The sequence below is a fragment of the Cladophialophora yegresii genome (genome assembly GCF_000585515.1).
Source record: "Cladophialophora yegresii CBS 114405 chromosome Unknown aczIN-supercont1.4, whole genome shotgun sequence".
NCBI lineage: Eukaryota > Fungi > Ascomycota > Eurotiomycetes > Chaetothyriales > Herpotrichiellaceae > Cladophialophora > Cladophialophora yegresii.
The window spans coordinates 3610850-3637893 of NW_006913048.1; the positions used below are offsets into that span (position 1 = coordinate 3610850).

The window sequence follows — 27044 nt, forward strand, 5'->3', positions numbered from 1 at the left end:
CAAGTTACGTGGCGGTTGGTTGCACACATGCTGGACAAAGAGTTTTGACCGTATTGCCCAATACTTGCGCGCGGCATTGATGATATGGAGATCTGACCGTTCACCGACTGAAACACGCGAGTCTGAAGGAGCATTACTTCGACTGAACTAAGATCACCACGTCCAAGGCCGTCTCCGGTCAGATCCCATCTTCTCTCTCACGAAGCAGCCTCGATGGGCGACTCCGGACGAGACTCCATTTCGGCAATGCGGCCCTGCCGTATTGCCAACTGCTCCGGCGCACGTGGTGATCCGGGCTACCAGATGCGTCGACAGGCGGTTCTTGGCCCCGTCGACTTCATCACAGGCGACTACCTCGCCGAGATGAACCTGGCGGAAAATGCCCAGAAAATGGCAGCCGGCCAACACGACGGCTGGGAGCCGACGGCCTGGGACGGCCTGGAGCAGACGCTTGACGTGATCAAGCCAAAAGGCATCCGGATCATCATCAACGGCGGAGCTCTAAATCCCAAGGGGTTGGCGCAAAAGACGCAAAAGTTCGTGGACGAGAAAGGACTCGACTTGAAGGTCGCGTACGTGTTTGGAGATGACCTGTTGGACGAAGTCAAGACCGAACTGGAGCAGACGGGCAAGCTACCGCAGCATCTCGACGGGGAGAACGACAAGGTGTCACTGGCCGAGAACGCGACTGACTTGCTGGACACAAAGGGCAAACCCATCGTGAGCGCCAACGCCTACCTCGGGGCGCGAGCCATCGTCAAGGGTCTCGAGCTCGGCGCTGATGTGATCATCTGCGGGCGGGTTGCCGACGCGTCCCCGGTCATCGGCGCGGCCTGGTACTGGCACAAATGGTCAGACACAGACTACGACCGCCTGGCGGGCGCCTTGATCGCGGGCCACCTGATCGAGTGCTCGGCGTACGTGACGGGGTCCAACTTTGCGGGCTTCGACGAGTATCCGCTCGAGACGTTCGTGGACCTGTCGTACGGCATTGCCGAAGTGGCCGAGGACGGCACGTCGGTGATCACCAAGCACGAGGGCACCAACGGGCTCGTCAACGTCGACAACGTCAAGTGTCAATTCCTGTACGAGCTGCAGGGAGGCACGTACCTCAACTCGGACGTCTCGGCGGACACGACCGACATCCAAATCGAACAGGTCGGCCGGAACAGAGTCCGGCTGTCGAACATCAGAGGCCACCCGCCGCCTCCGACGACCAAGCTGGCCATCTTCTACCACGGCGGGTACGAGGCACAGCTCCTCACCAATGCCACGGGCTACGCCACGGCGGAGAAATGGCGGCTCTTCGAGATGCAGCTCCGCCACGCGCTCGCGCAAAAGGGCCTGACGGACGCCTACCAGCTTCTCGACTTCCAGGTGCTGGGTACGCCGAAGCCGGACCCGCGGTCCCAGTTCGCGAGCACGACGTACTGTCGCGTGTTCGTCCAGGCCGACGCCGAAGTACCCATCTACGCCCTCCTCAAGACGTGGTCCGAGATAGGCATGCAGCATTTCAGCGGTTTCCATCTCAGCCTGGACACGCGCACCGCGCTCCCGAGACCCTACCTCGCCTTTTACCCGGCGGTATACCCGCAGATGAAGCTGAAAGAGGGCGTCGCCCTGCTTGAGGGCCACAACACGAAAACCGCAGATGCCGGCCACCCGCCCAAGTACCAGGCCCTCTCGCCGCGCGAGAACTACGAGACGCTGCACCCCGTGGGGTTGTCCTCGTTCGGCCCCACGCGCAAAGCACGGCTCGGCGACGTCGTGCTAGCCCGCTCGGGCGACAAGGGCGCCAACATCAACTTCGGCGTCTTTGTCCGCCTGCCGCATCAGTATCCCTGGCTTCGGTCGTTCTTCACGCGGCAAAGACTGCAGGATCTGATCGGCCCCGTCGATTGGCGGGACGACTTCTTTATCGAGAGAATGGAGTTTCCGGAAATCTGGGCCGTGCATTTCGTCATCTACGGCCCCCTGGGGCGCGGGGTGAGCAGTTGTCGCTTGTTGGATGCGTTGGGCAAGGGCTTTGCCGACTACATTCGCGACAAGGTGGTAGATGTGCCGGCGAAGTTTTTGGAAGAGGTCCAGGAGGTGAAGAGGGAGAGGAGGGCCATGCTGTAAGGGCGGTTGTACAGAATACTATACTGCGTATGTAGTTACCACAGTACACAGTCTCTGTGTGTATGGGGACCCTGTGTCTTGCACATCGAGACAGAGGGAAGTGGAATTCTACTTATGTGCAAACCAGCTCAGCCACTGGGCCGGCAGAGTGGAATGAAACAGATTGCCGGCATCTTCCAAGATTGGGATACATTCCGGATTCCGAGAAGCCGGCCTTCCTCGTCGGGTCCTTTCTCCTTTGCTTGTCTAATTACTGGGCCAGAGGCAAAGGTCGGAAATGCAAGGCTCTCGCTGTGGACCCGCCACGCAAATTTTGCAGCCGAGGCATGCGAGGCTGTGGTACTGTAGGAGGGACGGAGACGCCACTGTCCCTTTCGCCTAGATACCCGTGGTAACCTCTGAACGTCCTGATGTCCACTCGATAGGTATCTAATTACTTCACCACAGTGTGGCGTTATCACTATTCTGTACCACTGCTCAGACTACGGCGTGAGTACTTCGTACTGTAAATGCGAATATGGCCAGGGAACGAAGCCTAGGCTCGCCGTGAATACTCGGGGCTTCTACGAGTACTCCGTACGTAGCAATACAACTCGTCATCTGTTGAGAAACCAAGGTACCTGATGTTGCTTACTGTGTACCGTAGAGCTCGGCACAACCCTGCCGAGCTGTGTTTCGCGCCCTTTGCAAATTAGGTTGTTCACTCAATAAGGAGTCAAGTGCACAGTAGCTCGTACATATTGTGCAAATATACCCTAGCTTGCGGCCGAAACCAGATTTTCAACTCACGAGCGACGGATAGTCTTCTCCGAGACGGGCCCTCTCTTTACGCTTGAGGACGCCACGCCACGCCACGCCAGGCCGCGGTACGGGTATATTGTGCACGGCAAGGCCGACGTTGCGCGCTATGCACATTTGCACTTGTTGCACGCCCTTGGTCTGCTGGTACTCGTAGAATCTTTAGCGATTCGAAGATCTTCACATTTATGCGGATCTCGGGCAGGGTCTTGGTGCCATGTGCATCGGATTGAATCCACTTCGTGGGTCCATTGGTGTGGCTCTCTTGCATTGCGTGACGAAATCTATGTTTCATCGAAGAGAGCCGCGGTACAACTCCCTGGACAAGCAATGCACGCTTTTTTTGAATCCATATATGCGCAGAGCTGCCCAGGCTGTGTCGGGCTTCCAATCTTGCCGGACGCACTGATAAATATATACTTGCAGCTTGACCAACACAGCACAGCTTAGCAAAGCTGCCATGGAGAAGAACGAAGACCCAACGACCACCCAGTCTCTCTCGCTCTTCCGGCTAGTTGTCGACCAGGCTCGAGTCACAGAGGAGGTCCTCAATTATCCATATCCGGGGGCAGGCACCGTCGAAGATCCTTGTGTCGTCACATATATCCCGAATGACCCAGGAAACCCTTTCACTTGGTCGGGACGGAGGCGTTGGACCCTCAGCCTGATCGTGGCGACTGAGATGCTCGCCACGGCATATGCGTCGAGCGCGTTCAGCGGTACGTTGATAGGATTCTGTAACCGGCTGATCCAAGACGTTCCTGCTAATGCGGCACTACAGGGACGCTGGAACAACTCATCATTGATCTTAGAGCGAGCACAGAATTGATCACCGCCGGCATCTCGCTGTTTGTCCTCGGTTTCGCTGTCGGTCCTCTCCTGTGGGCGCCCCTCTCGGAAATATACGGAAGGCAATTGATATTCTTGGTCAGCTTCTGCGGCTTCACTGCCTTCTGCGCTGGTTGCGCCGGCGCCAATAATATCGCCACGCTGCTTGTTCTGCGCTTTTTCGCCGGAGCTTTTGGTTCTTCGCCCTTCACCAACGCCGGCGGAGTCATTGCCGACTGCTTCCAGGCGCGGGAGCGGGGATTGGCCATGTCCATATTCGCATTGGCGCCCTCGATGGGACCGACGTTGGGCCCGTTCTCGGCGGGCTTCCTCGCTGAGACCCAAGGTTGGAGATGGGTGATGGGTCTCCTGGCGATCTTTGGAGGAGTCATGTGGATTCTGGGTGCCGTCTTCGTCCCCGAAACATATGCACCCGTCATCTTGAGGAAGCGAGTTGCCAAGCTGTCGGCAATGACGGGCAAGGTGTACATCTTGGAGGCGGACAAGGGCAAGGGCGCTCCATCCATCAGGACTCTGCTACCAACCGCTCTAATTCGTCCCTGGATCTTGTTATTCAAGGAGCCCATCGTTCTCCTTTTGTCTCTGTATATCGCCATCATCTACGGTATGTCGAACTTATTCGTTCGGAGTGAGTACTCCTACTGACGGACGCAGGCACCCTGTATCTGCTTTTTGGAGCATATCCTATTGTCTTCCAAGAAGTTCGCGGCTGGTCAGCAGGCATTGGCGGACTTCCATTCCTCGGCGTTGCCCTGGGCATGGTACTCGGCATAATTTTTGCGGGTTGGACAAACAGGTGGTATACCAACGAGGCAGCAAGAAATGGCGGCATTGCTCCTGCAGAAGCACGATTGCCGCCTGCCTTCTATGGCGCTGTCGCAATACCATGCGGGTTGTTCTGGTTCGCCTGGACAGACTATCCTTCCATCCACTGGATTTCGCCAGTCCTAGCCGGTGTCCCGTTCGGATATGGCTTCACAGTGGTCTTCCTGGCCGTCACCAATTACCTGGTCGACGCGTACACCATCTTCGCGGCATCCGCCTTGGCAGCCAACACGGTGTTGCGGTCACTGTTTGGCGCGGCCTTCCCACTTTTCACCCCGGACATGTTTGATGCTCTTGGGATCCATTGGGCAACCTCCGTTCCAGCCTTTGCGGCACTGGCCTGCGTGCCGTTTCCGTTCATCTTCTACAAGTACGGAGCCAGGATACGCAGCCGATGCGTCTATGCTGCTCAGTCAGAGGCTGTGATGGCCCAACTCCGTGCAAAGGCTGTCGCATCGAATGCCCAAACGTCGGAACCCGATGAGAAGACCTCAAGGAGATCGACCAGTGAAGACTCGACCGACTCTGACACGGACCTGGAGGTGTCCCAACCCAGATTCGAGCCTATTAAGAGCAGAAAGTCATTTGCGTCGGATACAGGCGGTCGGACATCCTTGGCGAGGGTAAGATCGAATACCGGCAGCATCTTAGAGGCAGCCAATTACCAAGCCAGTCCGTACGACATTGACCGCGTAAACACCTCGACATCCGTGGCAGGGCTGGACCTGACAAGGACGGCAACCAATCGCTCTGGCGATAGGTGAGGGGGGATCCACATCGCACCCTCGACTTTCCTATATCATGTAGCCATAATATAATGACTTGAACCAGTGAGCAGAGAGGACCTTTCCAATGGCCTTCGACTCTCGTAGAGCCTGGGAATTGATGCTGTTTTGTAGGGTTATCAAGGGGGCAGAACCTGCCCTCATATCGTCAAACAGATATCGAGACTCTCATTCAACATGGTCAGCGTCGCCCTGTATTGGTGCCATATCTGCTTCCTCGACTCGCCGGCCGCTGCGGTATTTAAATCCCGGATGCTGTGCTTTGACCTCTTATCCAAGGGCCTGCCCTTCCAGTATTGCAAGTGTAGTAGGTTCTTCACGATCCTGTGCTCGAAGCCATCGTATTTGCGGGCATTCTCCAGAAACTTGACGGTGTTCTGGATGCGCCGAGGGTTGAGATTTGAGGGAGCCGAAGTTCGAAATGTCTGGCGCAGGATGTCGCGGAGTTCGTAACGAGCGGGTGTCGAGTATTGAACTGCTCGTAAGCCGGTCTTGTATAGGTCCCGGTAGGCTTGCAAGATGTGCTGCCGGCTAGCTGGCACGGTCATCTGGAATAGCCGTTGCGTGTAAGGATCGGTTTGGCCTGAGAGAGATTCGACACGCATTCGGCATTGCGTCAAGTGGTCGGCGAAATTCGCCGGCGCCAAGCCAAGGCTGATGAGGCTCTGCGCTCACATTAGTCAGCGGGGCCGATTAGTCGGCGCCACTAGTGCGCAGCCTTGCCACCATCGCCACCACGGCACCAAATTCTTGGCCAGCCTACACCCCCCTCAAGCTGCGTCCGCTGTGGCATCGAAATCATTCCTCCTGTTGACGACGAGCCTTATTCCAAGGTCACTTACCGCAGGGGTCATGGATATGGATGCTGTCTTTCCAAGACTAGGATCCTCAGCCGCTCACGAGACTGTGTCTGCCCCAGTGATCCACTTTTGCTTCTTATGCAGTAAGCCTTTCACGAACGGTAGGAGACTTAGATGGTTCACCATGCCAATGGCCGGACTAACACTTCAAGGAAGAGTCCGCACGTGACCGGCACTCTCGGTACTGCACAACACGCACGCGCAAACGGCCCCGGTCTTGTCAGTCCTGTAATGCCGCCAAGATTAAATGCAGCTTTGGGAGGCCGTGCTCGCGTTGTGCGAAGAAAGGCATCGACTGCGTCTATAACCACCCAAAAGCACGACCAGCACTTGACAAGGCACCAGAAGCACCGAGTCCTGGGATGATGGCGCCGTCAAGACTCTTGGGTGAGCTCAATGATTCACTTGGCCCTCGAGGATCGTTTGTGATTGGCGCCGAGACCTCGTCATCTGCGGACCTGGACCTGGTACACGACAATGCTTTGCCTAGTACTCAAGATCTCGCACTCGGAGATGGATGTTACCAATCATTTGACTTTAATCTACAAGAATCTGCGTTTAACGACAATTTCACGGTCGACGGAATGTATGCACCGGATTCTGACGCCCTTGTCCAAGATCACAGCCTGGTAGATGTTTCCGTGGCTCCATACGCCAAGTCACACCCGCGGCTGAAGGATTGGTGCGACTGGTCCAGCCACGGGCTGTCTCTCGCTGTGGTGACTGAAAGGTTCCCCACCCTGCCAGATCCGGGCGTCGGAACGGTGGCAGGTCTTTGGACCGAGCGAGCTCAGGCCCAGAGTAGCGCAGACCTCATAGTCCAGTCACTAAGGGCATTTCCTACCATGATGCTACGCAGGGAGACGTTCCCCTGGTTCATCCATCCCCAGTCACAGCTCATGTCGAAAGCAGGAAGTGGTGCTACCGCTTTGCCTGACGCGATTTCAACTTGCATGGGAATTGCCCAGATATTTACAGCGAGGACACCAGAAACCAAACCCTTTCTGTGGCGCATTATAAGGGGCGAGTATCGCCGTTTGGTCAATGAGGTATGTTTCCCAGATCCTAAGAATTATCTTGTGCGCTGCTGACCCCTAAAGATGCACGACATGTCCAAATATGATGTTCTTCTGGCTACGCAAGCCTGCATGATCTATTTAGTTATGTGCATCATTGATCATTCGTCCGAGAATGAAGAGCATGGTCAAGAGCTACTGCGGGCCTTATATGTAAGCACATTTCGGTATCGGTGGAATGACAACAATGGTTAACTTGTGGAAGGACCTCTGCATGCACTTCAAAGAACTGGCAGGCGGAAAAGGAGCCGGTAATGGCAGTCAAAGTGAGCTTTCAAGCCCAAGCCGCACCTGGGAAGATTGGATATTTGCCGAATCTCGACGGAGGTAAGCCAAGCCCCTTGTGCTCTCCACCTGACACCTGTGCATCCCCAAGAGGAGTGCTGACTAGGTTCGTCGTGCAGGCTCTCTAGCCTGTGGCTGCTCGTTGGCTGCGTCGTCTGCGTCAAGACAGGAGTTGATTGCGATCCGACCAGCAGCTACCGGGGTATTCCGCTTCCTGGGCCAAAGTCCCTCTGGGAAGCGCCGACGCAATCTGCCTGGGAAGTCGAGTATGAGGCAAGCCGCATGCTGCACGCTAAAGGGCCCGTAACGCTCGGTGACCTCGTCGATATGCAACGATCACCATACACGCCTTTCAACTCTGGAAAACTGGACGTTTGGAATGCAAGAATCGACAATCTTGGTTCTCTATTGAATCTGGTCCACACCATGATATGAACAAGTGTTCACTCGTTGAGGGCGAACTGAGCTCTCGTCCAAGCGCCTTCATGATCTTTATCTATCATCCTCCGCTCTCGCTACCAAGGGACCATACCGTCTCGGTCCGAGAAGGTCGCAGTTGCGCCTCCTTTCTCAGCCATGGCAAGCTCCACAATTCGCTTTGCACCCAACTCTGGCGACTCTCCCATCGCGTGGTTAGTGAGCTTGGTGTTGACCAACCCCGGACACACGGCGTTCACCATGGCGCCTTGATCCTCAAGAATTCGGGCATACTGAAGACATAGCATGTTGAGGGCTGCCTTGCTGGAGTCGTACGCCTTGTAATCGGTGCTGTAAAACGGGGTTGACTTATTCGTCGCTTCGGCCAGCGATCCCATACGCGAGGACACAAAGATTAGGCGCGGACACTCGGACTTGCGCAGTAGAGGCAGACATGCCTCGGTCAAGCAGGCAGCCCCGATAACGTTTGTGCTGAATGTCTGGTTGAAGAGGTCCCTTGTTGAGAGGCCTTTATATGCTTCGGTGAACCCTGGGACATAGTCGATCAGGATGCCGGCGTTGTTGATGAGCACGTCCAACACGCCGAACTCGCGCTCGATCCAGCTCACTGCTGCGACGATTGACTCATCGGAGGTGACGTCGAGTTGGACCGAAGAAGCCTGCGATCCACTCGCCGCAATGGAAGCAGTAGCTTGGCGACCTGCTTCAGCATTTCGTGATCCAATGATGACATGGAAGCCGTGTGCGGCTAGCTTGGTGGTAACAGCAAGACCTATGCCTGTGTTTGCACCTGTTATGAGTGCAACTGTCTGTTTTGTCGACGTCATGGTGCTGTTGTTTTTGGTCTCGTTGAATGGCTTAGAGTCGGGAAACCTAGAATTGCAGAATGGCGAAGATGTTTGGAGTTCTGCTTCAAGTGGGACATATTTCACTGATACTTATAGGGGACGGGTTGATCTTGATCCTGGTGCTGAGGGCGAGGAGCACAATGACAACGACGGCCAATTTCGCCGGTTCAAAATTTGCGGGTTTCATCTGGCCAATATCTCCAGGCCAATGTGACGAAGCTGTCGGCAGAGTCGTTAGTAAGAAGGTGCCAATACGCGGTTACAGGAGGATACAATTCAAACTGTGACCGTCCGCTTCAGATTCAGTGTTGTTCGTGGTGCAAAATGAACACAACGCTGTTGGGGCTTGCTTTCAGGCGCGCCAATCCGGCACGTTGGGCGTCAATGACTGTCTCCGGGTATGTTAGCCGAGCTGATGGTTAAGCCTCTGCCAAGCCTAGAAATCACGGTTAAGCTTCTGTGGCTTCCCTATGACGATCACCGACGCTGAACTCGAAGCTGTCAAGCTGTGAAACACCAAAGCTGCCTTGACCGCTGCCATTCCCAGCTTCACTAGTGTAATACTAGAAATACTTCCAGAGCTCTGTGCTGCGTTCTGCTGTTCACTGGGCGAATCTTCGAATCGAGCCGGACCCCTGGCGGGTGTATCACCCATATGGGGCATCGATATGAGGGATCATGGCGCCCGCCGGCACGCATGCGCATTCTTGCTATTGGGCATTCGGGCTGCCTCGCTAGATGACCCTTAGCTAAGCTCTAAGTATGCGAAGAACCTCATGCGGAGGCCTCGGATCTGGTGCAGGGGCCCGAAGGATCCTCCTCACCGTCCTCGACCCTCGCGCTGCCAAAGGAGAATGTTGCTCGGCCATCCGCACTCTTCGACTCCAGCGTCGGGTGCACGCAAGAGTCTGAGAAATGAGAAGGAAGCAGAAGCCTCTAGTCAATCTACTCTTTTTCGCTGCTGTGCTCTTTGCCATCCTCTTCCTCAATCATTCCCATTCACCGGAAAAGGCCTTCGCATGGACAAGAATCCGGTACAAATCATCCGCGGCATCGCTTCCCCCAGCTCGTGGCATCTGTCCGGGATTGTCTCCTGCTAAACCGGCTCTTGTCGTGGCTCGAATCCATGCTGATGTTGATCCTGAATGGCTCAATACGATCTCGGATAGATACCATCTCTGCGTGTACACTGCAGACGCACCGGAGGACTCGGGCTCGGTGGATCTGCAAGTCCCTGCGAATCGAGGCCATGAAGCCATGGCGTTTCTGACGTTCATCATCGACAATTACGACACCATCCCGGCAGCCGGAGCCGTCTTTGTGCACGGTTCGCGATTCTCGTGGCATAACGACAGTCCTGACTACGACAACTTAGCCCTGCTTCAGTCTCTCAATATATCTGCCGCGTTGGCGCCGGTGGGCTATCACAATCTACGCTGCGACTGGAGCGCCAGTACCTGCGAGCAATCTAAGGCGCCTCCTCAAGGGAGCCTGGAGACCTCCTTCCGCGCTGTGCTGCAACCATATGATCCCAGGGTGATCTCTGACAGCGCTTTGCCACGCTCACTGGCCGTATTGTTCGGAGGGGACGCACCTGAGGCCGCCACAACGGGTGGGGAGGTATTTCTGGGTCGCGGTGATGCGGTACGATCTCAATGCTGTGCGCAATTCGTTGTCGCTCGCGAAAATATACGGCGTCATACACGTGACGAGTACATTGCTTTGCGACAGTGGTTGCTCGATGGCGCCCCCAGCCACCTGAACCCTCGCCAGAGAACGCTCAACAAGAATGCTGCGCCCCGCGACGACCGCGTTGCTGGTCGCATCGTGTCATACCTTTGGCACATTTTGTTCATCCAACAGACAGTTTCCGCAGATCAGGGCCGGGATGCCAGCACAATAGATTTACAGCAACTGAATCACCTTGCCTGTCCTCGGGCGGATGACTGTTATTGCCGCTTGTACGGCCGTTGCAATCTCCCCGGCTGCGGCACTCCCGGCCGCTGTGCTGGTCAATATCGGATACCACCTGACTTTAAGCTCCCAGCCGATTGGGCAGCTTCTCATGCATAGGTCAAGCGAAATCAACGGCTTCTTGACGACGTACGAGGAAGAGAAACGTGCGGTTTGGATACCCAGGCTGCGTGATATTTGGCATCCTGAAATCTGGGGTATGTAGAGGTGGTTGACTGTGTCCATAGAAATGGGACGCAGATCAGGCTTGAATGCCTCGCCACCGTCCAAATACTTATGCGGACACATAGTTTGGACAGTACAGTCAAGGGAAGCACTGTACGTGTTGTAGGCGTTTATGCTGGGAAGCACTCCGTTCGTTCGCACACACACTGGCGTGACTGGGTGACACAATGAAGTCTTGGAGTGGAAACAGTAACTTAGCCGAGCAATGGCGCTTGAGGGCAGCTGCCAGCCAAGACTGCGCGGCTGCTGTAGGCATTAATTCCAGCGCAGCCGCCAGCCTTCAGTCCTTCTCGGTCTTCTTGCCCACTACTTCTACTCTTCACGTCCGCATCTACTAATACCCACGTGCTGGCTGCCTCTGCCAACTGGTCTCCCTGAGGATCGCGACTCGCTCCTGGATTATATTGAGCCCCTTGGAGGTTCAGCACTCCAGTTCAGGTGCAACATCTGCCAGAAAATCTGTGCAATCCACCTGTCCTTTCCGGCCACGCCTTGGAGACCATGACCCTGGTCCAGCAGTAAACCACTGCCAGCTGACACCATCGCGTCAAGATCAGGATTTCTCTCTTTTGTCCCACTTGTTGACTGTATTTGTTAGATACCACCTCCCTTGTTTCCCTTTGCCAATGTTGATTTCCCCGTCACTCGACTGTTTTCGTGTAGATTGTGGTTGAGAGATGGCCAAAGTCAAACAGAAGGTTGCCGGACAAGGTGCGGCGGGTGCCTCAACCCGCGCTGCCCAGGTTGCAAGACAGAAGAAGCATAAAATTGCTGTGCAAGGGGATCCCAAAGATAAGAAACTATCCACGGTGGTAAGCAGAGTCCCTCGCCATTCCTGGCGCCATACCTTCGATACGCTTCCCGCGTCTCTCATTCGCCAGCTTCCACCGTCTATTATCAACCAGATTCCCCGGAAAGTCCTCATAAGGGGGCTAGTAATCAGTGAGCCTGACACTTGCAAGGTCGCATTTACGGAAAACCCTCCTCCAGGATACACGTTCATCGCTGCAGGAAATCCCGAACTTACCAATGCGTTGAAAGAATTCGCCAGCCGTGGCCAGCACAAGATCTTTGTCGTCACTGTAAGTCTGAGCCATGTAGGACTGAAAACATCTTTCTGACACTCCAGATCACCCCTCATGCCAAACGCCACGAGTTATCGAGACAAATCCATCGCGTCGGCTATCATTTCCCTACCACGGTCGTCGATCAAGTCTGTGCCCATTATGGCATCCGTCTCAACAACAGAGGTGAACTCATCGACGAGTCCAAGGATGAAGATCTCTTCCGCCGGGTATATCAGAACGCTGACGGCCAACGTCCGGCTGAAGAGAAGGATCAGGTAACAATCAACACGGAAGCCAAACAAACAATCAAAGATTTGTTCCCGAAAATTCCGGACAGTGATCTATTTAGGATCATCAAGCACGCTTTCCAGCTGAGTGACGCCAGAGTTGGGACCGCGCAAGAATTGAGCCTGCTTCGGAGAGCCCACCTCGCCGTCGTCGCCCATATTCGACATAACTACACGTCATACGACAAATTGCTAAAGCACGTACAATACAACGAAGCTCGCCACCAGGTTGAAAAGGAAACTCTCGAAAAAATCATTGAGTGGCGTGGTGGGGAAGACATGGCTCTTGAAGATACCGGTCATGCTGCCGACGATCTCCTCAGGGATGTCATTGTCATCTCCGACGAGGATGCTTCCGAGGGCGAGGCGGATGATGTTCAACCTCTACCTCAAGAGCAGGTCCGTGTTGAGGAGCTTCCGGCCGCAGCCCACGGTCGAGGTTATGACCGCTCCCCTTCTCCAGTGGTAGAAGCGCAGCGCGAACGTTACCAGCAGCATCCACGACTTGTGCAGAGCTACAGACCTACTGAAGCCGAAATCGCTCAACGGAACCAGACCAGGTACGCTGTCTGGGACCAAGTGAGACGGGACTATCACTCCAGAATAGCCCAGACACCTACCACAGGCGTGGACAGAGTCTACAACCCCGAACCTGCTCAGGCGTCTCGCATCCTGATACCCCTCGACGATACTGCCCCTCGACCTGCTCCGCTGTTTCGATACGAAGTACCTGCGCAAAGACCCGTGAGGATAGAATACGAGGTAAGACAAGTCCGGAAACCTAGGCCTGAGCAATCCACTGTCCGTCAGCTAGCCCTTACGTCGGCTAATTCCCTGATACAGCCGCTTCCGCCACCTCGACCGAATCCGCCACAGTTTATTCGAGATGCCAATGGCAACCTTTTCGAACGGGTTGATTCTCAGCCACGCGCGACACCCGTGGAGACATCGCAACGCCACTACCAACACGAGGCCCCAGCAATGACTGGGGCGCTGGTAAGAACTCGACCTCCTTCTCCACCAGTCAACGTACAAGCGCACGCACGTTATACTATAAGCCGTGAAGGCGGTGATGGTATGGTGCTGCCATCCGTTGAAGCACCTGATGGGTCTTACGCTCCATCTCGGCTACGCCGCAACCCCTTCGACAGAGAAGTAGAGCCTCATGATACTGACACAGTGCGACAAGAAGTTCGTCGACCTCGAGACGCTGCCTTCATTGACCTGACCAACAGTTCAAGCCAGACGCCTAAGAGACGTCGCCTTGGAGAAATTGAACCGTCACCAGGAGATCGCATGGTCAGACGAGAATCACCTGGCAGGCCTGTTGAGCGCCAGTATCCACCACAACATCTGACAAGAGCTGCGCAACCCGAAAGTCGCATAGTTGACTATGGTGAGCCTCGTTACGACTCTCGTTTGCAAGCGACAAGTTCTGTCAGGGAACACGCTTACACTGATCGTCAAACGTTCTACGATGTTCGTGAACCTCCACGTACTTTTACACGTGTCTATGAACCGTTGCCTGAAATACGGGAAGCGCTTGATACCACAAGAGCCCAGTATCGTCCGCAAAATCATGGAGTCGTGAGACACGAGGTCGAGCCCGTTCGGCCAGTTGGACCCCCGAGATATGGACCATCGACGCACGTTGGCCCCAGCCATGAGCCACTCGTGCAGTCTCGCATGTACGACGGCAGGATGACAACAGAGCATGTCATGCCCGCACGTGAACAATACGTCCAACCGTCTATGCAAGAAACGCGTGTTCGATACGTTTATGCTGATGGCACAGAAGCCCGTGAGCCACTACAAGCAGTGCCTCAGCAGCGCGAAGCGGAGTATGAACGCTCTACTGCTCCAGTCCGGTCCTACATGCGCTGAAGCAGAACACGTCTTTCCAATCGGCCGCAGGAGGAGTCCACCCGAGAAATGAGACGATGGTAAGACAGGGATACTTTTAGACTTCCATAGCATCCTCAGAACTGCAACAAAGCGGCAGTGCTAATTATTTTCCAGGTGCGATTGCAACAAGGCATGATGGGGGACGACTCTGCATTTCCTCCCACAAATCGCGCCACTTCGAAACTAGAGCTCAGGGCTTAACCACTTTCCCTTTGTTCTCAACTTCGCAGCACGTCGGTGGGTTCGAGTACCATGTTTTCAGCATAGCGAAGGAGTTTCGACACGACATTCTTGTCAAATGAGTGCACGAACGGCTGAGGCGGCCCTTCTTGTCCTCTTCTTGTAATGATATCGCACCAAGATACCCCATTGTTGACAGCGGGGAAATATGTACGGGAGCAAGGAAGGGTAGGCGACGGGGGTCCAGCGGCTAATCTACAGAGCCTTTTTTCGATCCTTGATTTGGATGGGTCCGGGATCGCTGTCTCTTCCGAGCTAGGTGGCGAGCCGAATCGGATGTGTAGGCACAACTGTACTCAAGCTAAGACGCGGAGCACAAGCTGTGTGAAGGGTCAGTAAATGCAAAAAGGTCAAACATGACTTGCAATCAGAGAATTCAATCGGATGTCAAGTGGTCTCGTTAAGGTAGTCTTGCGTTTACGTTCCCCGACCAAGGTATAAATCCCTCGATCTGACACCATACACCACGCTTATCTTGGGTTGAAGGGAAGAATAGTCCATGTCTCCATCGCACGTTTCAACCGCAGATTCGCGGGACAACAGCGGTTTCCCTTTCACTTCAGTCTCTTGACTTGAAACCTCCTGGCGCCTTCCACAAAGATTGGCGTGATCATGATCGTGGTCTAGTCATCTCGTCTCATTCGTATGTTTTGACTGTTTAAATGCATTATCTCAAAACATGTTGGAGCCCGCTGCGCTGCGCTACACAGCCATAGTAACCCCATCCGCTTCGCCCGAGTTGACCTGTTTGCCCGTCTTTTTGATCTTCTCGAGCACCGTCTCGTACGAGACCGAGTCCTCCGTGGTCACGTCGGCGGTCTGCGTGTCGAGGGAGACGTTGAATTCTTTGACGCCTAGAATAAAGAATGGAGAGTGAGTAAGTGAGCGAATGAGCGAGGAAGTGAGGAAGCGAGTGGGAAAGGGAGAAGAAGAAAATAAGTCGAGTGAGTAAGCGGAATGTTGCACCGGAGAAGCGTAGGACATGCCAGAGAAGGCCAAGATGGTGGGTGCCGGAGGCCGCAGGACAGAAGAACGAGGCCGGGATGGTGAATGTGTACGCCCGCAAGCTGTGTGGTGGTAAAGAAGAAGGGGGAGGGAGGGCCGAAGGAGAGGGCGCGAAGGGTGAGGACCACGCTTACCATCCAGTTTCTTGAGCACGCGCTCCACGGCGCCCGAGCAGCCGCCGCAGGTCATCTTGACGTTGAACTTGTAGTGGTGTTCGGCCATTGCGGGGTGCGGGTTGTGACTGGTACAAAGTGATGGGAGGGTTGAGAGTGATCAGACAGGCAAGTAGGCGTGCAGAGGCGACGAGAGTCGCAGTAAGCTGGCCGACGTCGCAAGGGATGTGATGTGGGTGGAAATGGTTAGGGAATTGTTGGATATGGCGACAGCGACGAGTCTTTGTATTCTGTATGTTGGGAGACCGCCGTGCAATATAACCAACTAGGTAGGGAGGTGATTGAGTGAGTTTGATGTTTTATTGCGAATTGTACGGAGTGCTTGAGGCAATTGTCGCAATTAGTAAACATGCTCAAAACACCAAAATGTCCCTGACTCTGTTGCGGCTGTGGTGAGGGGGTTCAGGCCAAAGCAGCTGACGTTTAAAACAGGCCCCCACCAGCCTTGGGAGCATTGGTAAGCGGGGGCACTCGGGCAGCGAAGGGGGCTGCTGGGGGTGCTATCTTTAGGTGCGCAATGTCCCTAGCGGCGCTTGTACGAGGTACCTCGTACTCCGTATTTGGGAAGATTCGAGTCTCAGATAACGTGCTTTTAAAGGGGAACAAACTGTGCTTCGCAGCTGATACAGCTACCAGCCTGCGTGCCTGTGTACTAAGTTCTGTGATTGTGCACGATGACACCCCGTATGTAAAACAGGATATCTTCTCCCTCGCTCCGCGAAAGGCTGGTCTTTTTGTCGTTGGTGTTGGCGGATGCCTCCACCAGAGATGTCAACAGAACTGCAGCCTCAGTGTCCTTCCTCGCTTTTTGGAGTATTTGCTATTGCCGAGACTCTCCAGCCGATGGCTTTTGCCGGCTCCTTCCCGAGACAATGGAACTGGAATCCTCTTACAAGTCATTGCCTCAGACGATATCAAAGGTGCTCATGAGTTCTTGCTGTCCCAAGAAGTCGAAATTCTTCATCTGCCCAGAGGATTGATCCGAAGCCAGTTGTGAAGGGGCGCGGAAGATGCGACAGCCTGGGGCCAACCACTTGGGCGTCAACGTCCCGCCCTTTCGATCTTCGAGAGCAAAGTAGCCGATCCGTCGATACTGGACATCTCCTCTGATCGTTGGCGTATTGCTTTTGTCAAGTGGAGCGGCATGCAATGGTTGTAATGGTGATTTCGTGGACGTTGCTGCAAGGATGATTCCCTGCGCGGCAAGCAGTATTTTCCCTTTCTCTTCAGGTTGCACGTCCGATCTAGTCAGTCTGTATGCCGTCGTCCGTATAACAGCCCCGCGGACTCTTCCCAGCTTGGTGATATCTTCACTGGTGTCGAGTCGCACGAGAAGCCGGGGGACTTTGTGCCTGCCATAAAAAGCTGTCCAGATGCCGTGTTCGTCCAGCCGTAGACAGAGACAACATGCCTGTAGAGTCAACAGAGCAAAATCAACTACTCCACACTCATCCCCAGAGGCTGTCTCACATACGACGTTCAAGGCTCGGGCAACCGTCCGCGAATCCTGGAAGGGTTCCGCATGGATAACATACCCCTGGCACGAAGCCCATGACCAAGTAGGTGCACGGTATTTAGTAGGTCGCTCTGTGATCGTGCTTGTGCGAATGTACCATAATAGCCCTTCCATAAGGTGTGACTCCCACAGGCCAGCCACGAACCGATCACAGATCGCACGGCTCAGGACTCTAGCAACCCCAGCAATCGCGAGAAGCTTGTCCGTGGGAAAAGTCAGAGCTCGTGTTGAGTAGTGAGAAACGAAGCGCGCCCAGACGGTCAGAAATTCGTTCTGTATAGGAGGTGGTGGAGCAAATGTGTCCGTTCGTCCCTTTACGAACGAAACCAGCGAAGTAATTGATTCGAGTTCACTATCGCGAAGAATCTGTCTCTTCTCATCCAAGGCGCTGCTCATCGCCGAGCCCTGATGCTCCATGGATCGGCGCGTGTCGGATCCTATTGATGGGTACGTTTCACACGCTCGAGATGTTCTGCAGGCCCATAGGACTTGACGGGCGCCGAAGTAGAGTGTGCGGTTGGCAAGCACTTCTTCTTGCAGAACCCAACCACGCGTTGTCAAGGGCATGTGCACGAGCTCGCCACGCCAAAGATCCAGGTCATTGATCAAGTAGGAGTGGCTGAGATGGTAGTCGTTGTGATGGAGGAACACGCTGCTGCTGCTGATAGTTTCAGGGTCGCGGTGGCAGAAGAGACCATCGTCCCTACCGGAGAGGGCTGAGATATTGCATAGCGCATTACCTGGTAATGTTAAACAGAGAGTCGCTCGGCGAGTCGAGGATGCAGGCTGCTTACCGAAGACCTTGGCCGTTGTTAGCCTCCTGGACCCCAAACCAAGGTGATACAACACTCAGACTTTCATCGCAACCATTTGGGTGGAACTTACTTCTGCCATTCTCACAGCTTCTTTCTGTATATCGAGGCGCTCGTCCTGGAATATACCTGTTCAACCTATCAGCATTGAGAGATGACAAGAACCTGTGTGATTAGAAAGAAGTGGCCCGCGGCTTACATATGGAATCCACCCACAGATAGCGCACTTCCAAGTGCCTCGTCACAGTTATTGCTTCCTGGTAGGTCCGTGGTAAGGTAGAAACAGGCATCCCTCGTAGCATTTGCTTGTGAGTATCCCGCTGGAGTTTGACTGTTCCGCTTCCCCATCGATGCGACAGGGTGATGTACGGACCGGTCACAGCTTCAGTGTCGACATCCACCAACTTCCACACATCGCCAGCCTCGGTACTGGGTGAGACGTCAATGAGGCGGCTGGGATAGGTCGAGGATTGCGACGTTAGTTCGCGACATCTCGAATGATTCGACGTGCAGATCTCAAGCCAATGACCAGCTAGATCCAGGACTTCCAAGTCTGAGGTCGTAGTCGCGGATTTGGCATATTGAACAACAGATGGGTAACATGAGCTGGGACTTTGGGACTCCTAGCGATCAGACATTACTCGAACAAAGAGCCGCGCAGGACTCCGGAAGGGCCAAATCCACAGAAAGTGAGGGGCCTCACCTTTGTGCGTCCTGCGGCAATAGAGCGGCTTGCAAATAGCCATAAGAGTAACTCTTTCCTAGCAAGGCAGGTTTGCTATCATTGTGGCTTGGATCAAGGATTGGGGTCAATTTGCAGCCCAGGCGGATTAGAAGGTATACATCCCTCTCAAATATGAAAGTCTTGTCGAAGACAACCACGTTTGTCTTTGGCAGCTCCTGGAGGATTCGCTGCCATTTCTCGTCTCCGAGCTGGCTCAAGAGCCTTGTGCACAGATAGCACTTCTCGTAAACGGATTTCTGGAAGGCTTGCGTGCAGACTTCTCGTGGGGAGGTTGGAGCTGGATCACCGTGGAAGGCTCGATCTGCCTCCTGAACCAGACATTGGCAGTCATGGCAGAGCATCCGGCAGGTCGTAGCCAACTGACATGAAAGTTGCGGAGGAAGAAACAAGATGATTTCAGTACCTCGATGTGCTCGATATTAGCCCGCTGCAGAGGACTCATCGGCTTGGCGAGTTTGCGGCCAGATATAGGCAGCGTGCCCTGGTGTCTCACATGCGAAAGCAGGGAGGTCCTCGATGCGGACAAGTTATCGATCGTTGATATCGTCCTACCTTGAGCTGTCACGCGATTTTCAAACCAACGAAAGCCGACGGAGATACCTTGAATACAATGCGAATAGATGGTACCTACCTATCAATACCTCCTGACCAATTTCAGGGCAGCCGGGGTTGACCGGGCCGTGCCTGTTCAGTAGACTCCTTCTCCATTGTATCTCCAACTCTGAATGTCATCCAATATGTACCTTTCACCCTCGGGGGCACGTCGGGCTGGGCGGGGTCTTCACGACAAGTCACAGCGAGATATAGAAATCACACAGAGAGCAAAGGCTGGTAAATCGAAACTCGCCGGCGCGGTCGACCATCCTGTCTACCGTCTCTCGGTCGCGTTGTTTCCCAATCGACGCCCCAACACGGCCTCAAGCACCATGACGTCCATTTTCACTAACAACCTGTATACTCTCCACGAGGCTGGTTCTTTGTGCAAGGTGTGTAACCTCTTCCATCCTGACCATTCAAAACCGCTCCTTCTTTCGCCTCGCAGCAGAGGTAGTTTTCTTCTCGCCCTAGATACCTTGCCGAAGTTCTTACCAATGTACCCTGCTGGGGTAGCCAGGCTTTCGGGATCAAACTCGCGCCGTATCCTGCAGTCGTTCAGATCGCCAAGTCGGCAGGCTTCGACGCTCTCTTCATCGACCTGGAACACTCGACCCTCTCGATCAGTGATGCGAGCCAACTGTGCACGACTGGCTTGCTGGCTGGTGTCACCCCGTTCGTCAGGGTGCCGTATCAATGCGGCAATGGGTTCGTGCAAAGGGTCCTGGATGGAGGGGCAATGGGCGTCGTCTTCCCACATGTTAGCACAAGAGGTATGTTGTTGCGTTTGCGTTTGTCTTCTTTGGCCATTCCTTAGCTGTATGGATTCCCCGAACTAGTCATTCGCAAGCCCCACATACCTCTAGATCTACTCGGGTCGGCTCAAGCAATAATCTGACTTGGTGTCCAGAGGAAGCCACCTCCGCTGTCTCGATCTGCAAATATCCACCAGCAGGCACGCGCTCCATGACAGGCCAGCTACCCCAGTTCTCATACGTCGCCAGACCCCACGAGACCGTCATCGCGGAATCCAACAGGCGAGGGTCCACAGTCTTCGTCATGATAGAAACAGCCCAAGCAATTAGGGACCTCGACGCAATCGCCTCTGTCGAGGGAGTGGATGTCCTGCTCGTGGGTTCGAACGATCTTTCCATCGAATTAGGTGTGCCCGCGCAGTTCGAGAGCCCCGTGTTCAAGGATGCTCTAGAGAAGGTGAGTAGGGCGTGTAAGGAGAATAGGAAAATCATGGCTCTGGCGGGCATCTATGATAAGCCGGTCATCCAGCGCTGGGCGGTGCAAGAGCTGGGCGTGGGCTGGATCCTGGGCGGGCAGGATGCAAGTTTCATTGCGAAGGGTGCGGCAGGATGTATGGAGGCGCTGAGAGGGTTGGAGAGGGAATAAAGGTAGGAGAGAAGCAGGAGGAAAGGGGACGACGGAGTGGACGCTGAGGTAGACCGGAATTTTCATGTAGTCCTGACCTAGGACTGAGGCAGGCATTCAAGTACGCTTGAGAGCTGGTGTATCCTTACTCATAGCTAGACCTTGAAAGTTTACGTGATTCAGACTGCCAACGATAGTACCCAATGAATTAGAAGGGCGTGCTTCGATCAGACCTTCAAGCCAAGGCCAATGTCAAGCATAAGACACTCCGTAGCAGTTGAGCCTGGCGGCACCCGCGATGGTAGGGAAGGCGATAACAACAGATCTGGTTGGCGCGCGAGATCACTCCAGGCTTCATGCCTAACAACGGGGGAACTACTAGGTTAGGTAGGCAAGGAGGTACTCCGTACGGTGTATGTACCTTATCTCAGCACAGTACGCCGTAGGTACTCGGTGAGTCTGCACAAGGAGCGATGACGGAATTCCGCTGGTGCCAAGCCACGACGAGGCTGGCGTTTTGAGCCGCAGCCTGAAAGAGTTTCGATGCGGCTTCATTTGTCAATTCTGCTCACAATCCGAAATACAACTTTGGACTCAACCGCATACCAAGCGGCATAGTGCAGGTCATTTCCCTTCGTTGTGAATATGTGTTAGCCCGCCCGGTTCTTTCCACTCCGCCCCTCGCCGAGATCCCGTCCAGCATCAAGCATCGGCGCACTTTGTTCACTTTAACGTCGTCCTCCAGCTTCGACGCCCAGGATGGCACAGGCTCAACCGCAGCTGAGCCACAAGGACGGTGCCTTGTTCCGTCAGGTTGTCCGGCACTTTGAAAACAAGCAATACAAAAAGGGTACGAGTCTCGTGCTCTACTCTCCCACGTCCAAGCTCACATCTACGCAGGTCTCAAAGCCGCCGAACAGATCCTGCGGAAAACGCCCAACCATGCCGACACGCAGGCCATGAAGGCCCTGATTATCAGTCACCAAGGCCACACCGAAGAAGCCTTCGCCTTGGCCAAGACGGCCCTCAACAACAATATGAAGTCCCACGTCTGCTGGCACGTCTACGGCTTGCTTTACCGCGCCGAAAAGAATTACGAAGAGTCCATCAAAGCATACAAGTTCGCGTTGCGGCTAGAGCCCGAATCGGCACCGATACAGAGGGACCTGGCCCATTTGCAGATCCAAATGCGAGATTACGAAGGCTACATCCAAAGTCGGAGAAATATGCTGCAGCAGAAGCCGGGGTTCAGGCAGAATTGGACCGCGCTTGCCATCGCGCAACACCTTGCCGGCAACTATGAGGATGCCGAGACCACCCTTACCACCTACGAAGAGACGCTCAAGGCGAAACCCGACAGGCTCGACATGGAGCATTGGGAGGCCATCCTCTATAAGAATTACATCATCGCAGAATCGGGCGCGGTCGAGAAGGCGCTGGACCACCTGGAGGCCGTAGGCAAGAAAGCCAGGGACGTGTTGGCCGTCATGGAAATGAGGGCAGACTACTTAGCCAGGCTGGGCCGAAAATCCGAGGCCGAGGCTGCCTACGCCGAATTACTGCATCGCAACCCCGACGATTCAGCTTACTACGATGGCTGGATATCTAACAAGGGACTCAAAGACGGCCCAGCCTTGGAGATCAAGAAGGCCTACGATGAGCTGGCGGAGAAGTTTCCCAGAGCAGATCTACCGAGGCGAAGACCGTTGGATGTCCTTTCAGGGGATGACTTCAGACAAGCGGCTGACCAATATTTGCAACGCATGCTCCGGAAAGGAGTGCCCTCAACGTTCGCCAACATCAAACACCTGTACACAGATGCTTCAAAACGAGATATCGTCCAAGATCTAGTGCAAGGATACGCATCTGAACTCCCGTCCCATCCACAATCCAACGGTACCGATCCGACCGGCGCCAGTAAGAACGAATCCTCACACTTCGACTCCTCGGTCCTCTACTTCCTTGCTCAGCATTACAACTACAAACTCAGCCGCGACCTCGACAAAGCGCTAGAGTGTGCCGACAAATGTATATCCCTCGACCCCAAGTCCGTCGACTTCCACGCCGTCAAAGCCCGCACGTACAAGCACAAGGGAGAGCTCGCCAAAGCCGCCGAACTCATGGAGCAAGCCCGCTCGCTGGACGAGAGGGACCGTGCCATCAACAGCAAATGTGCAAAGTATCAGCTCCGAAGCGACCAGAATGACAAGGCTCTCGAAACGGCCAGCAAATTCACCCAAAATCGCACTGGCGGGCCGTTGGGCGATTTGGTAGATATGCAGTGTGTCTGGTACCTCGTTGAAGACGGACAGTCGTACCTGCGGCAGCGGAGACTTGGACTCGCGTTGAAGCGATTTCACCAAGTATTCAGCATCTTTGACATATGGCAGGAAGATCAATTCGACTTCCACAACTTCTCTCTCAGAAAAGGTATGATCCGGGCATATGTCGATATGCTGAGATGGGAGGATCGACTGAGGGAGCATCCCTTCTTCTCGGCGATGGCGATTTCCGCAGTGAAGGCTTACCTTTTGCTCTTCGACAACCCTGACCTGGTACACGGACCGATCATGGACGGTGCCAACGGGACAAGCAAGTCCGGGGAGATGACGGCCGCAGACCGCAAAAAGGCCCTCAAAAAGGCCAAACGCGATCAAGAGAAGCTGGAGAAAGCGGAGGCGGAGAAGAAAGCCGCGCTCAAGGCTTCGAAACCCACGCCGAAAGCTGAAGAGGGGGAGAACAAAAAGGAGGATCCGGACCCGTTTGGTAAGACCTTGTTGGAGACGAAGGAGCCGCTCAAAGAGGCCATGAAGTTCTTGGGCCCGCTTCTGGAGTTTTGCCCGGAGAACAGCGAGGCACAGGAACTCGGGTTCGAAACATACCTCCGGCGCAAGAAATACCTGCTCGCGGTGAAATGCCTGCTCAAGCTGAAGGCGCTGGGAGTGGAGCCCTCGAAGACCCAAGAATTGGGCAAGAGGCTGAAGAGAGCGATCGAGGGGGACAAAGAAGTCCCGGACAAGGTGAGAGAGATTGTCAAGGCCGAGGCCGGCGAGTTGGCGCAATGACGCATCGGTTCAATGAAGATGTTGAGATGGCTGATTGACCGATTCGCGGCCCGCTTATGCCGAGACTTTTATCTGCTTCATGTACCCGACTCGGCCGCTCAAGCAGTGATATTGCCCTCGTCCATGCCAGGAACGATGGTTGCGGCAATGCTTCGAGTTCTTGACCGAGTCAGCGCAAGCTGGTCCATGGACATGGACATGAGCCTCACAGATCAAGCCATCATCCGCACGTGCGGCCAGCAGAGTAATCTACTGTACGGTAATGTACGTAGACAAGTAGCTTCGGAGATGAGATTCAAAACAAAACTTAGATTGCAGTTTGGTCGCGACGCACACCACCGCAGGCCGACAGACAAGAGTCAATGTTCGCCGGGACAAAAAAAGGGGCATTCTAGAACCAGGATGGGTGCTGAAACTGCTTCTTCGCAGGAAGATGTGCCGGGTAGCAGGCAGAATGGACAATATAATATGTCTGTCTTTAGCCGCCAGATCAAACGACTTTCCACCGAGTCATGTTTCTCAACAGATTCGTCGGCCCCCATATCTGCCCTGCGCGAAACTTGCTCATCTCCACCTCGTCTACCTCAGGACTTGATCCCTCGACTGTCCTGCCTGGCGGCTTTTCATCCAACACTGCCCTCTGTTCTCGGTGTTCCCGTTCTCGGGCCACCTTGGCCTGCCACTGCATGTCCCCGACCTTCCACCCGCGGACGACCCACAAGCACACCGCCCCGCCGATATACATGAAGGCCGTGAAGAGCTGGGGCGGGAGGTAGATCCAGCTGGTGGTGTCCTTGCGTCGCAGTTCGAGGGCGATGGCCTCGGCGGTGGTCGTGGGCGGGACGATCAACAGCCACGTCCAGCTCAACCCGGCGGGCAGGTCTTGCAGGCCCAGCACCTCGGCGGCGACGGGCGCAATGGTCGCCCAGTACACCCCGGCGGTGGCGCCGCCGACGACGGCGAAAAAACAGAGCAGGCCCATGGGCGAGGAGACGGTCTCGGCGGGGATCCAGAGCGCGAAACACAGGATCCCGCAGAGCAGGGTGAGGCAGGTGGCGAGATTGATGCGGCCCCAGCGATCTGAGGAGAGGCCGATGAAGGGGCGGCCGACCATTTGGCCGGCGTTGAGGACGGCGCCTAACACGGAACTTTGCTGTGCGCTGAGCCCGATGGACCGACCGTACGCCGGGAGCGAGAAGAGGAGGATGGTGTATCCGAACATGCTGAACCAGGACCAGCCTTGCAGGAGGAGGAATTCGGGCTTGCGAAGTAGGCTCAGGTCGAACGATTTGTGGCGCGAGCCCGTCTGCTTGTTGCGGTCGCGGATCAGGTTCGCGGCGGTCAAGTTGACCGCGAAGACACAGATGCCTAGGACGCGGAAAGCCCAGGGCAGGCCGTTCTTGTCGATCACGCGCTGGGTGACGAGCGAGTACATCAGACCACCACACCCGGAGCCGGCGGCGGCGATGGCGTTTGCGAGGCTGCGTTTCTTGGTGAACCACTGGGCCATGATGCCGACGGACCCAACAAAGAGGAAGCCCATGCCCCAGCCGAAGCAGAATCCTTGGGCCAGAATGATCTGGTACTTTACCTTGCAGAAGCTGGCGCCGATGAGGGAGAGGGTCTCGAAGAAGACGCCAAGATGGAGACACGTCCGTGTGCCGAAGAGGTGGATGATGCGCGTGGCCAGCGGTGCGACCAGCATGGCCTGGGATATCGAGAGACCGCCAATGAAGGCATAGGTCAGAGCGGATGTGTTGGGGAAATAATCGTTGTTCAGGTAGTACGAGAGGAATACCCCGTACGAGGAATTGATTCCCCAGGTGTGTGCTGTGTAGGTCGTGTCAGTGATTGGTCATCCAACAAGAGATATGTCGAGATAAGTGCTTCGATGGTGATTGCATGATGGTGCTAGAGCCCAGATCTGTTGGACCGGTTCGCCCATTTCCCCAGATTCGACAGGCTTGGCCTGCGCGTGGATGCAAAATGTAGAATTCGCCCTTACCGTTGATGAAGAAACAACACGCCACGCAGACCCAGCCATATCCCCCATCGGGCGGTACATCGTCGAGCTTAGGCAGCGCGGACGGTGTCTGTTCGACGTCGGTCTCTTCCGACTCGTTCCCATGACGTGGGCGGCTCTTTTCTGGTACGGTCGCGTTGACGTGCATGTCCTCGCCCATTCTGTTCCTCACGCCTCGGGTAAACAAAGGAAGAGAAGGCTGGAGGAAGATGATGGCATGCTAGAAGGTAAGTTAGGGAGTCATGCATAGCTGCATGCTTGCTATGTCACTAGTATATCGTCAACGTCGCCATCGCACAAAAAAAAGTAGCAGCCCGAGGCAAATCCGGCGGAGACTCCATCCCCAATGCCTCTTCGGGCCATTTGCTTGTACGATCGGCTATTGACTAACAACCGGTATCATGATTGGGCGATGCCAGTGTCCATGAAGGCAGTCAGCCGGATTCGCACACACCCGGCAGGCGAGGTGGAAATGATCCAGGAATTGTGGGGGGATGAGGATAGACAAGAGGAGATGCCCGCCGGCTCAGAGTGCGCGGTGCGGTGCCGAGTTTGCCGGCTGTCAAGCTTGACGGAGCCGGACATGAAGTCGTCGTCCTCAGTTTCTCGCCCATCGACGACGTGGGTGGCCTCGTTGCGTCCTTCCAGCCGCTGCAGTAGGCCCCCTCACCTGGTCCCTTAGATGATCGTTGCCTGCCGGTGGCGGTTGAAGTGCGACAGAATGACATGATGTGCGTGTCGCCCGGTGGAGCCTGTCGGCGGTTGTCGTCGCAACCAGAACTGACCTTAACCGACCCAAACAAAAAGTCGGCGACGGCTTTAGTTGACGAGCGAGATCTCGGTGACACCCGATAGAAATCACGTCAATTCATCTTGCATCTTGCTCCGTCCTCTGCGCTGGCTTGCAGTTGGGCACCAACCTGCCTTGACGTGGCAGCGGCCTCGAAATCGTGCTTGTCTGCTCTGTGGCCGTTGAGTTATCGTTGTTTGTTTCTGAGCGCCATCGAGGTTGCGTTTGAAATCTGGTGCTGCGTCTCGATGCATACGCTGCCGTGACACTCAATTCGACGCAGCTCAGTTCAACATGTTCCACAGGAAAAGCAGCGGTGGCCTGGGCGGCAGAAAAGTATCACCGCCTCAGCCGACAC

At 55.0% G+C, this 27044-nt stretch overlaps 12 protein-coding genes across 12 annotated transcripts; 7 read left to right on the forward strand and 5 right to left on the reverse strand.

Moving 5' to 3' along the window:
• Positions 1-213: 213 nt before the first annotated feature.
• Positions 214-2121, forward strand: A1O7_06663 (uncharacterized protein; the record flags this gene model as incomplete). Its single annotated transcript, XM_007760664.1, has 1 exon — positions 214-2121. The coding sequence occupies one exon, from the start codon at positions 214-216 to the stop codon at positions 2119-2121; it is 1908 nt and encodes a 635-aa protein (XP_007758854.1).
• A 1258-nt stretch (positions 2122-3379) lies between these two features.
• Positions 3380-5357, forward strand: A1O7_06664 (uncharacterized protein; the record flags this gene model as incomplete). The annotated part of the gene is made up of 3 exons (XM_007760665.1): positions 3380-3638; positions 3701-4372; positions 4423-5357. The coding sequence occupies 3 exons, from the start codon at positions 3380-3382 to the stop codon at positions 5355-5357; spliced, it is 1866 nt and encodes a 621-aa protein (XP_007758855.1).
• A 161-nt stretch (positions 5358-5518) lies between these two features.
• Positions 5519-5926, reverse strand: A1O7_06665 (uncharacterized protein; the record flags this gene model as incomplete). The annotated part of the gene is made up of 1 exon (XM_007760666.1): positions 5519-5926. One exon carries the CDS (start codon positions 5924-5926, stop codon positions 5519-5521), a length of 408 nt encoding a protein of 135 aa, XP_007758856.1.
• A 677-nt stretch (positions 5927-6603) lies between these two features.
• On the forward strand, positions 6604-8034 carry A1O7_06666 (uncharacterized protein; the record flags this gene model as incomplete). The annotated part of the gene is made up of 4 exons (XM_007760667.1): positions 6604-7287; positions 7339-7467; positions 7520-7641; positions 7719-8034. The coding sequence occupies 4 exons, from the start codon at positions 6604-6606 to the stop codon at positions 8032-8034; spliced, it is 1251 nt and encodes a 416-aa protein (XP_007758857.1).
• An 80-nt stretch (positions 8035-8114) lies between these two features.
• Positions 8115-8864, reverse strand: A1O7_06667 (uncharacterized protein; the record flags this gene model as incomplete). The annotated part of the gene is made up of 1 exon (XM_007760668.1): positions 8115-8864. One exon carries the CDS (start codon positions 8862-8864, stop codon positions 8115-8117), a length of 750 nt encoding a protein of 249 aa, XP_007758858.1.
• Positions 8865-9800: 936 nt separating this feature from the next.
• A1O7_06668 (uncharacterized protein) lies at positions 9801-10958 on the forward strand (the record flags this gene model as incomplete). Its single annotated transcript, XM_007760669.1, has 1 exon — positions 9801-10958. One exon carries the CDS (start codon positions 9801-9803, stop codon positions 10956-10958), a length of 1158 nt encoding a protein of 385 aa, XP_007758859.1.
• Positions 10959-11761: 803 nt separating this feature from the next.
• Positions 11762-13597, forward strand: A1O7_06669 (uncharacterized protein; the record flags this gene model as incomplete). The annotated part of the gene is made up of 5 exons (XM_007760670.1): positions 11762-11896; positions 12047-12166; positions 12214-13200; positions 13282-13434; positions 13538-13597. The coding sequence occupies 5 exons, from the start codon at positions 11762-11764 to the stop codon at positions 13595-13597; spliced, it is 1455 nt and encodes a 484-aa protein (XP_007758860.1).
• Positions 13598-15285: 1688 nt separating this feature from the next.
• A1O7_06670 (uncharacterized protein) lies at positions 15286-15810 on the reverse strand (the record flags this gene model as incomplete). Its single annotated transcript, XM_007760671.1, has 2 exons — positions 15286-15437; positions 15723-15810. 2 exons carry the CDS (start codon positions 15808-15810, stop codon positions 15286-15288), a joined length of 240 nt encoding a protein of 79 aa, XP_007758861.1.
• An 855-nt stretch (positions 15811-16665) lies between these two features.
• A1O7_06671 (uncharacterized protein) lies at positions 16666-19175 on the reverse strand (the record flags this gene model as incomplete). The annotated part of the gene is made up of 4 exons (XM_007760672.1): positions 16666-18017; positions 18159-18218; positions 18289-18701; positions 18793-19175. 4 exons carry the CDS (start codon positions 19173-19175, stop codon positions 16666-16668), a joined length of 2208 nt encoding a protein of 735 aa, XP_007758862.1.
• Positions 19176-19760: 585 nt separating this feature from the next.
• On the forward strand, positions 19761-20829 carry A1O7_06672 (uncharacterized protein; the record flags this gene model as incomplete). Its single annotated transcript, XM_007760673.1, has 3 exons — positions 19761-19820; positions 19886-20201; positions 20339-20829. The coding sequence occupies 3 exons, from the start codon at positions 19761-19763 to the stop codon at positions 20827-20829; spliced, it is 867 nt and encodes a 288-aa protein (XP_007758863.1).
• A 738-nt stretch (positions 20830-21567) lies between these two features.
• Positions 21568-23873, forward strand: A1O7_06673 (acetyltransferase; the record flags this gene model as incomplete). Its single annotated transcript, XM_007760674.1, has 2 exons — positions 21568-21658; positions 21709-23873. The coding sequence occupies 2 exons, from the start codon at positions 21568-21570 to the stop codon at positions 23871-23873; spliced, it is 2256 nt and encodes a 751-aa protein (XP_007758864.1).
• A 490-nt stretch (positions 23874-24363) lies between these two features.
• On the reverse strand, positions 24364-26056 carry A1O7_06674 (uncharacterized protein; the record flags this gene model as incomplete). Its single annotated transcript, XM_007760675.1, has 2 exons — positions 24364-25703; positions 25879-26056. The coding sequence occupies 2 exons, from the start codon at positions 26054-26056 to the stop codon at positions 24364-24366; spliced, it is 1518 nt and encodes a 505-aa protein (XP_007758865.1).
• Between the last annotated feature and the right edge of the window lie 988 nt (positions 26057-27044).